General features: G+C 35.4%; 1 protein-coding gene across 1 annotated transcript in view; it reads left to right on the top strand.

The window, feature by feature from the left end:
• The window catches only part of scp2b (sterol carrier protein 2b), a 27,452-nt gene extending 13,506 nt beyond the window's left edge, over positions 1 to 13,946 (top strand). Inside the window, exons 4-5 of the mRNA XM_056449860.1 lie at positions 503 to 582; positions 12,444 to 13,946. Coding sequence (XP_056305835.1) covers positions 503 to 582; positions 12,444 to 12,539 — 176 coding nt within the window. The 3' untranslated portion in view covers positions 12,540 to 13,946. The remainder of the gene's footprint in view (positions 1 to 502; positions 583 to 12,443) is intronic.

The raw sequence follows: 13,946 nt of genomic DNA, 5'->3' as shown, positions 1-13,946 counted from the left end.
TAGCTGATATTAAACAAATAAGACTTTTTCCAGAAGAAAAAATATTATGGGAAATACTGTGAAAAATTCCTTGCTCTGGTAAACATCATTTAGGAAATATTAAAAAAAAAGAAACTAGAAATTCACAGCAGGGCGAACAGTTGTGACTTCAACTGTGAATGACTGATGGTGAAGCGTCATGTGTCGTTTTTCCAGAAGTGAAGAGTTTGTGCTCCTGCTCTTCTTGTCTACTTTTAATGATGTGTGGGTGTGTGTGACCGCAGAAACTGCAGATATGCACAGGTGCGTGCGTGATTTGTGTGTAGGATGAGAGCAAATGATAGCCATTGAGAGTGTGTTTCAGCCTAATGACCAGGATCAAACCTGCTCACGCGTGCTGGATTCTCATTCGTTGTGTAACAAGAGATAAAGAAACTGAACCAAAAAAAAACGCAACAAGTGTCAGGCTGTTTATTTTTAGCTCTGGTTCCCGTTAATGGGTTTCTTTTTGTGTCTTTTTCAGATAAGAAAGCAGACTGCACTATTGCTATGGCCGACTCAGACCTGCTGGACCTCATGACTGGAAAGATGAATCCACAGACTGTAAGTGTTGATGACCGATCACACACACACACAAAAAAGTCTCAGTTTGTCTACTTATCATTAACAAGCCAGAGTGTGCCAAACCATCCAAACTTGTAAAATAATACAGAAACATATTAAGTATTATGTGCATAAACCTTTCTGTGCAGTTTTCACCTTCATTTCCATTCTTTATTTTATATATATATATACTCATACTCACCGGCTGTTTTATTTGGTACACCTTACTAGTACCTGGTTGGACCCCCCTTTGCCTTCAGAACTGCCTTAATCATTCGTGGCACAGATTTAACAAGGTACTGTAAATATTCCTCAGAGATTTTGCTCCATACTGACATGATAGCATCACGCAGTTGCTGCAGATTTGTCGGCTGTTTCACCACATCCCAAAGGTGCTCTATTGGATTGAGCTCTGGTGACTGTGGAGGCCATTTGAGTACAGAGAACTCCTTGTCAAGTTTAAGAAACCAGTCTGAGATGATTTACGTTTTATGACATGGTGTGTTATCCTGCTGAAGTAGCCATCAGAAGATTGTGGTCATAAAGGGATGGACATGGTCAGCAACAATACTCAAGTAGGCTGTGGTCTTGACACAATGCTCAGTTGGTACTAATGGGCCCAAAGTGTGCCAAGAAAATATCCACCACACCATTACACCACCACCATCAGCCTGAACCATTGATTCAAGGCAGGATGGATTCATGCTTTTATGTTGTTGATGCCTAATTCTGACCTTACCATCTGAATGCCACAGCAGAAATCGAGACTCATCAGACCAGGCAACATTTCTCCAATCTTCTACTGTCCAATTTTGGTGAGCCTGTGTGAATTGTAGCCTCAGTTTCCTGTTCTTAGCTGACAGGAGTGGCACCTGGTGTGGTCTTCTGCTGCTGTAGCCCATCCGCCTCAAGGTTGGACATGTTGTGTGTACAGAGGTGCTCTTCTGCAGACCTCGGTTGTAACGAGTGGTTATTTGAGTTACTGTTGTCTTTCTATCAGCTGGAACCAGTCTGGCCATTCTCCTCTGGCATCAACAAGGCATTTGTGCCCACAGAACTGCCGCTCACTGGATATTTCCTCTTTTTCAGACCATTCTCTGTAAACCCTAGAGATGGTTGTGCGTGAAAATCCCAGTAGATCAGCAGTTTCTGAAATACTCAGACCAGCATGTCTGGCACCAACAACCATGCCATGTTTAAAGTCACTTAATCACCTTTCTTCATCATTCTGATGCTCGGTTTGAACTGCAGCAGATCGTCTTGACCATGTCTACATGCCTAAATGCATTGAGTTGCTGTCATGTGATTGGCTGATTAGAAATTTGCGCTAACGAGCAATTGGACAGGTGTACCTAATAAAGTGGCCGGTGAATGTATGTTCAATTTTAAATACAACAATACCCAATTTTAACAATTTTAAAAGACTGAAGGCTCACTTTTTATCCCTGGCTTTTAAGTCTACAACTATCTTGAGACATTGATGAATCCACCCTTTTACTGAATCCTCTTTTTTTACATTGTATGTGCTGATAATGTTTAGTTTGTGTTTAGTATTGCTAAAACTGAAATTAAATGAAAATGAACTAATATTTTATAATAAGTATATATAAAATAATAGTTTATTTTTATTTAATTGCATATTTACAGCAATAATAAACTAATAAAAACATAAACCAAACATTAAAGCTGCAAGCAGCGATGAAAGGGACCTCGCTCGCACCCAGGCTCACCGCCAATTGATGGCCTAAGATATCTTTTAGGACCAAAATAGTGATACTAACAACTTTATTTTGATTACACAGACGCTTTAAAAGACTCAGATAAATGTCTTTGAAATGTCAAATTAACTTAAGCAGTTGGTTGTGTAATTTTTCAGGTTCTTATATGACTTTTTCAACATTCTTGAGTGCGTAATGTTGTTGTTTTTCAAGGATGAAAACCTTATAAAGCACAAAGCCACTCCAAAGAGAGTTATTTTTATTATATCAGTGAGCTCTGTTTCTGAACTCAAAGACCGCTGTTGTATTTCTGAGTTTTCTTCGGAGAACAAACACGTCTTGCAGCTCAATGCAGGAATCAAAGGAGCAAGACTCATACAAGTGCCTTTTTCTTCCTCAACTGTTTACATTGACATAAATAACCATTTAGGGCTGAGATATAGCCAAATATGAAATATGAGGCTGGAATCATGATATATTGTATCTGTTACAATACTGGCGCCTATATCTCTATATAACTATTGAACAACACAACATAAATTCACATCTAATATTAACTCAGTGGAAGAGTTACACTTGCTGCACTTTTTATATTGAAAAAAATGTACATTAGTTTCATTTGTTTTAAAGCCTTTCTGGTTTAACATGAACAGAAAATGCGGCTCTGTGTTTTTATTGTTGAGTGCATACACCTGAGGAGAGCACTACACTTGCACTACTACCTGTCAGACAGTGCCTAATTACAGTTATTTAATTTTTCATATCATATTAAGTATGATTTGTGCCAAAGCTGTCACAACTACACAAGATTTGCAAACGACTTAGTCCTTACCCCTTAAATGACTCATAGCTCCGTTTCTAAAATACTGATAGCCCCGCCCCTAAAGGACTCATAGCTCCACCCCTAAATGACTGATAACCCTGACCTAAATTGCTGAAAGTCCGCCCTAAAATAAATTAAATTCATCTTTATTTCTATATTGCTTGTACAATGTAGATTGTGTCAAAGTAGCTTCACATAAAAGATTATAGTGAATTACAACAGTGTCAGTTTAGTTGTCAGTGTTTAAGTTCAGTTCAGTTTAGATTAGTTCAGTTCAATGTTAATATTCTGAGAGTCCAAACACTGAAGAGTAAACCATCGATGCCCAGCTTTACAAATCTATGCAAGTCTATGCAAACCAGTTGCGACAGCGGCGAGGAAAAAAACTTCACCAATTGGCGAAAGTGAAGGAATCCTAAAGCAATGATAGTCCTGCCCCTAATTGACCAATAGCCCTGCCCCTAAATGACTGTTAGCTATATATGGTCTAATTGTTCCAAAACTAAATAAATAATAAATGACTGATAGTCCTGCCCCTAAATGACTGATAGCACTGCCCCTAAAGGACTGATAGTCCTGCCCTTAAAGGTCTGATAGCACCGCCCCTAAAGGACTGATAGTCCTGCCCTTAAAGGTCTGATAGCCGATCAAAATGACTGATAGTCCCACCCTAAAATACTGATAGCTCTGCCCCTAAATTACTGATAGTTCTGCCCCAAATGACTCATAGCTCCACCCCTAAATGACTGATAACCCTGACTTAAATTACTAATTATCCCACCCTTAAATACTGATAGCCCTGCTCTAATGGACTGATAGCTCCACTCCATAGAACTGATATTCCCGCCTATAAAGGACTGATAGTCCCACCCATAAATGAGTGATAACCCTGACCTAAATTACTGATAGTCCTGCCCTAAAATACTCATTGTCCCGCTCTAATAGACTGATAGCTCCACCGCATAGAGCTGATATTCCCAGCCCTATATGACTGATAGTCCTGCCCCTAAATGACTGATAGCACCGCCCCTAAAGGACTGATAGTCCTGCCCTTAAAGGTCTGATAGCCGATCAAAATGACTGATACTCCCACCCTAAAATACTGATAATCCTGCCCCTAAATGACTGATAGCACCGCCCCTAAAGGACTGAAAGTCCTGCCCTTAAAGGTCTGATAGCCGATCAAAATGACTGATAGTCCCACCCTAAAATACTGATAGCTCTGCCCCTAAATGACTGATAGTACTGCCCCTAAATGACTCATAGCACTGCCCCAAAGGATAGCCCCGCCCCCAAAGGACTGATAGTCCTGCCCCTAAATGACTGATAGCACCGCCCCTAAATGACTGATAGCCCTGCCCTTAAAGGTCTGATAGCCGATCAAAATGACTGATAGTCCCACCCTAAAATACTGATAGCTCTGCCCCTAAATTACTGATAGCTCTGCCCCTAAATGACTGATAGCTCTGCCCCTAAATGACTGATAGTCCCACCCTAAAATACTGATAGCTCTGCCCCTAAATGACTGATAGCCTCGCCCCTAAATGACTGATAGTCCTGCCCCTAAAGGACTGATAGTCCTGCCCTTAAAGGTCTGATAGCCGATCAAAATGACTGATACTCCCACCCTAAAATACTGATAATCCTGCCCCTAAATGACTGATAGCACCGCCCCTAAAGGACTGAAAGTCCTGCCCTTAAAGGTCTGATAGCCGATCAAAATGACTGATAGTCCCACCCTAAAATACTGATAGCTCTGCCCCTAAATGACTGATAGTACTGCCCCTAAATGACTCATAGCACTGCCCCAAAGGATAGCCCCGCCCCCAAAGGACTGATAGTCCTGCCCCTAAATGACTGATAGCACCGCCCCTAAATGACTGATAGCCCTGCCCTTAAAGGTCTGATAGCCGATCAAAATGACTGATAGTCCCACCCTAAAATACTGATAGCTCTGCCCCTAAATTACTGATAGCTCTGCCCCTAAATGACTGATAGCTCTGCCCCTAAATGACTGATAGTCCCACCCTAAAATACTGATAGCTCTGCCCCTAAATGACTGATAGCCTCGCCCCTAAATGACTGATAGTCCTGCCCCTAAAGGACTGATAGTCCTGCCCTTAAAGGTCTGATAGCCGATCAAAATGACTGATAGTCCCACCCTAAAAACTGATAGCTCTGCCCCTAAATGACTGATAGCTCTGCCCCTAAATGACTGATAGTCCCACCCTAAAATACTGATAGCTCTGCCCCTAAATGACTGATAGCTCTGCCCCTAAATGACTGATAGCTCTGCCCCTAAATGACTGATAGCTCTGCCCCTAAATGACTGATAGCTCTGCCCCGAAAATACTGATAGCTCTGCCCCTAAATGACTGATAGCTCTGCCCCTAAATGACTAATAGCTCTGCCCCTTAATGCCAGTTAGCTGTTTGTTTGTTTTTCCATCCATCCATCCATCCACCCCTAATGGACTGTTAGTCCCACCTATTTTCACTAAAAACAATATTTATCAGAACTAATAGACAAAAAATGAGGTGTCCATATCGCTGAGCAATGTTTATAAAACAATGTGAAGACTTGTGCAGCCGCCTTTGCTTCTCTCCTAAACTTGAAAACTTGATTGGCAGAATCGTAGAAATGCTGGATTCAGATCGTCTAGGGGGTCGAATCGAGATCGCGACCTTTTTTTTTCGATTAATCATGCAGCTCTAGTTTCCATAATACTTTTTTTTGACATCAAATCTGTATAAAATCGAACTTTTTTAAAGCAAATAAACACGTATAGCTTAGAAGACGTGGCTTTTTTTCTGCCTCAAACTTTGGAAATAGGTTGCAAATGTTGTTTCGTGCTTGGGTTGCATAAAATATCTGTGGGATGCGAAAGTGGTTTACATGGTTATAATTATGATTCCGGCTGATTAGTCTGAGTTTTCCTGTTTGGATTCACCATAGAGACCCATCCCACATTAAACCAGATGTTTTTCTATCATCTACAATGTCCAACGTAGGTTTTCGTGTGTATGAAGTAAGATCTGAACCTGAATTTGTGTTGTTGAATTCAGAGAGGTATCTTTTACAATGCTTTTGGGTCTCTCTTTTAAGGAATGCCAAGGCTGAGCATTTAAAAGCACAGGTTTGTGTAGCTCCCACTCTCTCTTTTGTGCGTTTTCTCAAACCGTTCTCTTGTTTTCCATGAAAAAAACCCCTCCGCAGATGTTCAAAAACACTCTCTCTCCACTCGCCGGCCTTCTAATGGCTCATGTTGAGAGAGAGATTATAGTTTGGCCTCCCGTCTGGATCACAGAGTTTCCATTCCTCCAAGTTTCCACGCGTCCACCGAGCTTTTCATGGAAAATAAATGCAGCGAGAGACTTTTTTGACCCATGAGAAATCACAAACATTTGAGAAGCATTGAATCTAACAATGATATACATTTAAAGGGTCATAAACTTGAGAAATAAAAAATCCCTTGATCCTTTGTGTACGCTTCAGAACTCAAATAATCATCGTTCCTCTAAAAAACAGCTTATATTGAAACCGCAGGTTATGGAATGTTCCACTCCATGATGTAATAGGGGTGCTAATCTCCGCCTCCACAGAATATTGATGTCTACTTTTACTTCACTGCTTGTTTAGCCCTGCTTATATGCAAATTACAAACAAAATACAAACTATTTTATTAATAATTTGTATTATATAAATATTTGCTCTACTCATTCTCATGAAGTCATTAATTTATTCAAAAAACCTTAAAGGGATAGTTCACCCACAATTTTTAATTTGCTGTTAGTTTATGCACTCTCAGGTCCTCCATCTTGACTATTTTTTTTCTCTTCGGGGGAATATTCGAGAAGATTTAGCTAGAGGTTTTAGATAAATTTGTGGTCTTTGGTGATTTGTTCAATGCAAGTCAATGGTGACCCTTTTTTTGAGATTAAAAATAAACATACAAACAAGTCTATATCAATCCCCAATGACACACTGAGCTCTTGCTAATGAAACGATTGGTTTGTGCAAGAAATTAAACACTATTTACAAAATTATTAGCTTATTGTTAGCTTGTGCATACATCATAAAGTGCCCAGAAGCTCGCACTCACTATGTTTTCACCAATAACTGTTTATTTAGGCTGTGAACTAAAGCTATTAATATTGTACATAAAGTTCAGTTTCTTGCACAGACTGATCATTTTGCTTCAGAAGACGTAAATGTATGACTCAGAAGCCATGGCTATTGATTTGTATTTGTTTATGCGTTTATTTTTAACTCCAAAAACGGGTAACCATTGACTTGCATTATACAAATCAACAAGCACCTTCAATTTAGCTAAAAATCATCTTTAATGTTCTCCTGAAGAAAAAAAAAGTCATCTTTAATGACCCAAGAGTGAGTAAATCAACTCTAAATGTATATTTTTGAATGAACTACCCCTTTTAAAGAACGATTTTGATTCAGTCACGACTTGTTTATTTCTTTTTTTTCTACGTAAATTGGTCAAATGAAGTGTCCAAATGGTTATTTTGGTTATTAGAGAGAGTTTTTAAGACCTCAGTGTGTCCACAGGAGCCATGAAGATTGATTTGGACATGTTTATAAGTATTTATTTTTAATGTCAAAAACGGGTAACCATTGACTTGCATTATACCAATCACTAAGCACCCTGAATTTAGCTAAAAATCATCTTTAATAGTTCCCTGAAGAAACAAAGTCATCTTTAATCACCCAAGAGTGAGTAAATCAACTCTAAATGTATATTTTTGAGTGAACTACCCCTTTTAAAGAACGATTTTGATTCAGTCACGACTTGTTAATTTTCTTTTTTCTACGTAAATTGGTCAAAAGAAGTGTGCAAATGGTTATTTTGGTTATTAGAGAGAGTTTTTAAGACCTCAGTGTGTCTACAGGAGCCATGAAGATTGATTTGGACATGTTTATAAGTATTTATTTTTAATGTCAAAAACGGGTAACCATTGACTTGCATTATACCAATCACCAAGCACCCTGAATTTAGCTAAAAATCATCTTTAATGTTACCCTGAAGAAACAAATAGTCGTCTTTAATGACACAAGAGTGAGTTGATGAACTCTTAATGTATATTTTTGAGTGAACTATCTCTTTAAAAACAATTTTGATTCAGTCATGACTTTAAAAAAAAAAAAATGTTTAATGTTTTTTTTCTACGTAAACTGGTAAAACTGAGTGTGCATACTGAGACTTTTGGTTATTAGAGAGACTTTTTTAGACCTCTCTGTGTCAACAGGATCCATGGGGATTGATTTGGACTTGTTTGTAAGTGTTTATTTTTAATCTCAAAACGGGTAACCATTGACTTGCATTATACAAATCAACAAGCACCTTGAATTTTGCTAAAAATCCTCTTTAATGTTCTCCTGAAGAAACAAAAAGTCATCTTTAATGACCCAAGAGTGAGTAAATCAACTCTAAATGTATATTTTTGAATGAACTACCCCTTTTAAAGAACGATTTTGATTGTCACGACTTGTTTATTTCTTTTTTTCTACGTAAATTGGTCAAATGAAGTGTGCAAATGGTTATTTTGGTTATTAGAGAGAGTTTTTAAGACCTCAGTGTGTCTACAGGAGCCATGAAGATTGATTTGGACATGTTTATAAGTATTTATTTTTAATGTCAAAAACGGGTAACCATTGGCTTGCATTATACTAATCACCAAGCACCCTGAATTTAGCTAAAAATCATCTTTGATATTACCCTGAAGAAACAAAAAGTCATCTTTAATGACACAAGAGTGAGTAAATCAACTCTAAATGTATATTTTTGAGTGAACTATCTCTTTAAAAACAATTTTGATTCAGCCATGACTTTTTAAATTTTTTTTATGTTTTTTCTACATAAACTGGTAAAACCGAGTGTGCATACTGAGACTTTTGGTTATTAGAGAGACTATTTTAGACCTCTTTGTGTCAACAGGATCCATGGGGATTGATTAGGACTTGTTTGTATGTGTTTATTTTTAATCTCAAAAACGGGTAACCATTGACTTGCATTATAAAAATCAACAATCACCTTGAATTTAGCTGAAAATCATCTTTAAAAATCTCCCGAAGACACAAAAAGTCATCTCAAATTACCCGAGAGTGAGTAAATGATCTCTAAATGAATGTTTTTGAGTGAACTACCCCTTTAATTAACAATTTTGATCCAGTTACGACTGTTTTTTGATGTTTTTTTATGTAAACGGGTAAAGCGGAGTGTGCAAACTAAGACTTTTGGTTATTAAAGAGACATTTTGAGACCTCATTGTGTCAACAGAATGAGACATGAGGATTGATTTGGACTTGTTTATATGTGTTTATTTTTTATCTCAAAAACGGGTAACCATTAACTTGCATTATACAAATCAACAAGCAATTTTGATTCAGTCATGACTTGTTTTTTCTCCGAAAACTGATAAAACCCAGTATGCAAACTAACAGACCTCAAACTTTTTATTACCTCAGTAAGTCAACAGAAGCCATGGAAATTGATTTGGACTTGTATATGCGTGATTATTTTTAATCTCAAAAACAGGTAACCATTGGCTTGCATTATACAACTCAACAAACACCTTCAATTTAGCTAAAAATCATCTTTAATGTTCTCCTGAAGACACAAAAAGTCATCTTTAATGACCCAAGAGTGAGTAAATCAACTCTAAATGTATATTTTTGAATGAACTACCCCTTTTAAAGAACGATTTTGATTCAGTCACGACTTGTTTATTTCTTTTTTTCTACGTAAATTGGTCAAATGAAGTGTGCAAATGGTTATTTTGGTTATTAGAGAGAGTTTTTATGACCTCAGTGTGTCCACAGGAGCCATGAAGATTAATTTGGACATGTTTATAAGTATTTATTTTTAATGTCAAAAACGGGTAACCATTGACTTGCATTATACCAATCACCAAGCACCCTGAATTTAGCTAAACATCATCTTTAATATTACCCTGAAGAAACAAAAAGTCATCTTTAATGACACAAGAATGAGTTGATGAACTCTAAATGTATATTTTTGAGTGAACTATCTCTTTAAAAACAATTTTGATTCAGTCATGACTTTTTTATTTCTTTTTTTCTACATAAATTGGTCAAATGAAGTGTGCAAATGGTTATTTTGGTTATTAGAGAGAGTTTTTAAGACATCAGTGTCAACAGGATCCATGAAGATTAATTTGGACATGTTTATAAGTATTTATTTTTAATGTCAAAAACGGGTAACCATTGACTTTCATTATACAACTCAACAAGCACCTTGAATTTAGCTAAAAATCATCTTTAATGTTCTCCTGAAGACACAAAAAGTCATCTTTAATGACCCAAGAGTGAGTAAATCAACTCTAAATGTAAATTTTTGAGTAAACTACCCCTTTAAAGAACCATTTTGGCTTGTTTTCCCTTATTTTTTATGTAAACTGTTAAAACCGAGTGTGCAAACTGAGACTTTTGGTTATTAGAGAACGTTCGTATTTCCTCAGGCTCTCCGCTTTCTAGTAACATCTATCAGAGTGAATAAAGCATCCATATTTACCTGGCCCTAATTTGTTTTTATGCTCTGTAATTGCCTCCCCACCTCTGAAACCTCAGTTTGTGAACAGAATGAAACGGGTCATTATGTGCATCCACTCGTCGATGCTTTAGTGTTTCCTATTTGCGTATATGCGATTGAACAGCACTTACAGAGACACTTTAATGAGTCACTTGCTCAGATACTGCATTTCTTCTGCTCCAGAGTTTCACTAAACTGATCATGAAATGAGTTTCTGTGCGACTGGTGAGCCGATCAGGAGATAATTCACCTGACTTACAAAACTTGTTCTGCGTAATTGAAGGTTAATCAGATTGGGCCTTTTGTGAATTGGTTCGTCTTCTGAGGACAGAGCAGAAAAGCTTATCTATATGAGTTTTTTTGTTTTATTTTTCGTTATTTATTATAATATTATTTTATTTTAGAGTCATATTGCCTGCAGCATGAAAAATGTGTTTGAATATTTAATTTAATATTTAATTCAGATTTTATTTTATTTTTTTATGGCATAAGTTTAGTAAATTTAAATATAAAATGAATAAATAAATATCTACTATAATAAATTTGTTATTTATTTTAAATAAATAACAATTTTTTTTTAATTTATTTATTTAATTTAAACGTATTATGCCATAAAATTAAATTAAAATAAATTACATTTACAAACACATTTCTCATGCAGCAGGCATTAAGACATTTTAAAATAATTTATCATATTATTTAAAACATTTCTTAATACCTGCTGCATGAGAAATGTGTTTTTATGTTTAATTTAATTTAATTTTATGACATAATACGTTTAATAAATTTGAATATAATGATATAAATGAATAATATTATAATAAATAACATATTTATTTATTTATTTTAAAATGTCTTATTACCTGCAGCATAAGAAATGTGTTTGTATATTAAATAAAATTTAATTTAATTTAATTGCAGGTCATAATACATTTATTACATTTAAATATAATGCAAAAATAAATAAATAAATAAATAACATATTTGTTTTATTTATTTTAATATGTCTTATTCCCTGCAGCCTGAGAAATGTGTTTGAATACTTAACTTCTATTCACTTCATTTCATTTCATTGCATGGCATAAATTAAAATATAATAAAAATAGTTATAATACATTTAAGAGCTTCGATTTGACCATGAAAAATGTATCAGCTTGTACTGTTTATAATTCATATTCAAGCTGCTGATAGTAAAAAGCCTTGAATGAATGAATAAAGCCTAAAAAGCATATATATATAATATTACATATATATATATATATATATATATATATATATATATATATATATATATATATATATATATTTATTTATTTATTTATTTATTTATTTATTTATTTATTTATTTATTTATTTATTTATATATATATATATATATATATATATATATATATATATATATATATATATATATATATATATATATATATATATATATATATAAATAAATAAATACATGTAAATGTTATCTATATTTGCCCACTTAAGATGTCCTCTACAGAATAGATTAAAAATGCATTGATATTCTTCTTCAAGGCTTTTTACTGTGAGCAGCTTGAATATGAAGTATAAACAGTACAAGCTGATACATTTTTCATGGTCAAATCTAATCTCTTAAATGCCCTGAATGTTGTAGAATGTTAAGACACTGAAAATTACCTCTCACAAAAAAAAATGACCTCTACAGGGACCCCAGGAGCTCAAGAGCTTGTAAATTAATATTTAATCACTTTTTTGTGTCCTGTTTTTCCAGGCATTTTTCCAGGGTAAACTGAAGATTACTGGCAACATGGGAATGGCAATGAAACTCCAGAACCTCCAGCTGCAGCCAGGGAAGGCCAAACTGTGAGTGGGCGGAGCCAAGAGGCAAGGGGAGGAGGAGTCCGTCTGGAAGAAGGCGGAGCCTCAAGTATAGTTCACTCTATTAGAGTAGCTGCACAGGAGTCAGCGTTTCTCCGCTGTAGGGTTCAGCCTCTTTCTAATACGGTTAAGGAATAATTCACCCAACAATACAATTGGACATCATTTGATGGCACTGTTAAAGGGATAAATCACCCAAAAAAATCAAAATTCTGACCTCATTTACTCAATTCTCATTAAGAGTTGAACACAAAAGAAGATAAACCTGTAACCATTGACTTCCTTAGTAAAAAAAATTACTGCAGAAGTCAATGGTTACAGGTTTTCAGCTTTCTTCAAAATATCTTCTTTTGTGTCAAACACATAAGAAAGAAACTCATAAAGGTTTGGAACCACTTAAGAGAGAGTAAATAGTGAGAACGTTTTCATTTTTGGGTGAAATATACCTTCATATCTTCTGAATGCAAACTTTTTTACAAGGAATAGACCACCATTATGAACTTTATAGCTAAAGTTAATGATGTTAAGTTCTATTTTTAGGTGAATTATTTAATTGAATCTTGTGATTCTGGTAGTTGGTTATACAAATAAAATTAATACTGTTGCTAATAATTTTGATATCTTTGATGCTGTCATTTTGATGGACAACTGTTTCAATTGTATGCATGTTTGGATTGGTTTTCCCCAAATATTTTCCTGTGGTGTTTAAAACGGTGCGGGTTTGCTCTGAAAGTGCCTGAAGTGTGTGTTTGAATAAGGCTAACACACCACTCCAAACGCCGCAAAAATTCTGCTCATCAGTATTTTGCTATGTTTTCCAATAAAAACGACGAAGCATTCTCAAATCAATGTAGGTTTTCTTGAGAAGCAAAATGAAGTCTTGTTTTCTAACCTAAAATTTCATCAGAAATTTTATTAGCAAAAAAAGTGGCATAAGTCTAAATTAAAAAGGTAAACAAATCAATATTTCTAACTCTTCTGACAGATGTTGGATCTTGTTTTGAGAATAATCAGAAAACACGACTTCTAAAAACCCATTAAAAGGTTTGTACAAGAAAACAAGACCAAAATACTAAGAAACAAACCCATTTTTGCAGTTGATTTGTGGATTTGATAGATGGATGCCTTGTTAAAATGTTTGACAGCCATGAGATTCATTCTGTTTCATCTTTAGAGTCGCTCTAGGCCTATTCATCTATACTTTCTTGATAAAACTGCACCAATTATAAATAAATATATATATATCCAATACATGAGTGCATGGATATATTTATATTGTCCTACAGATGTAATTGGAGCATCATTTCGTTTGTGTGTCTCCCTCTCATGTCAACCAATTTTGCCCGTCATGCTGAAATACTTTTGTACTAAATAAACCTAATCTTTCACATTAAAA

The sequence above is a fragment of the Danio aesculapii genome, chromosome 23 (assembly GCF_903798145.1).
Source record: "Danio aesculapii chromosome 23, fDanAes4.1, whole genome shotgun sequence".
Classification (NCBI taxonomy): Eukaryota; Metazoa; Chordata; class Actinopteri; order Cypriniformes; family Danionidae; genus Danio; species Danio aesculapii.
The sequence above is the reverse complement of the archived record's forward strand: the minus strand, read 5'-3'. Positions and strand labels throughout refer to the sequence as shown.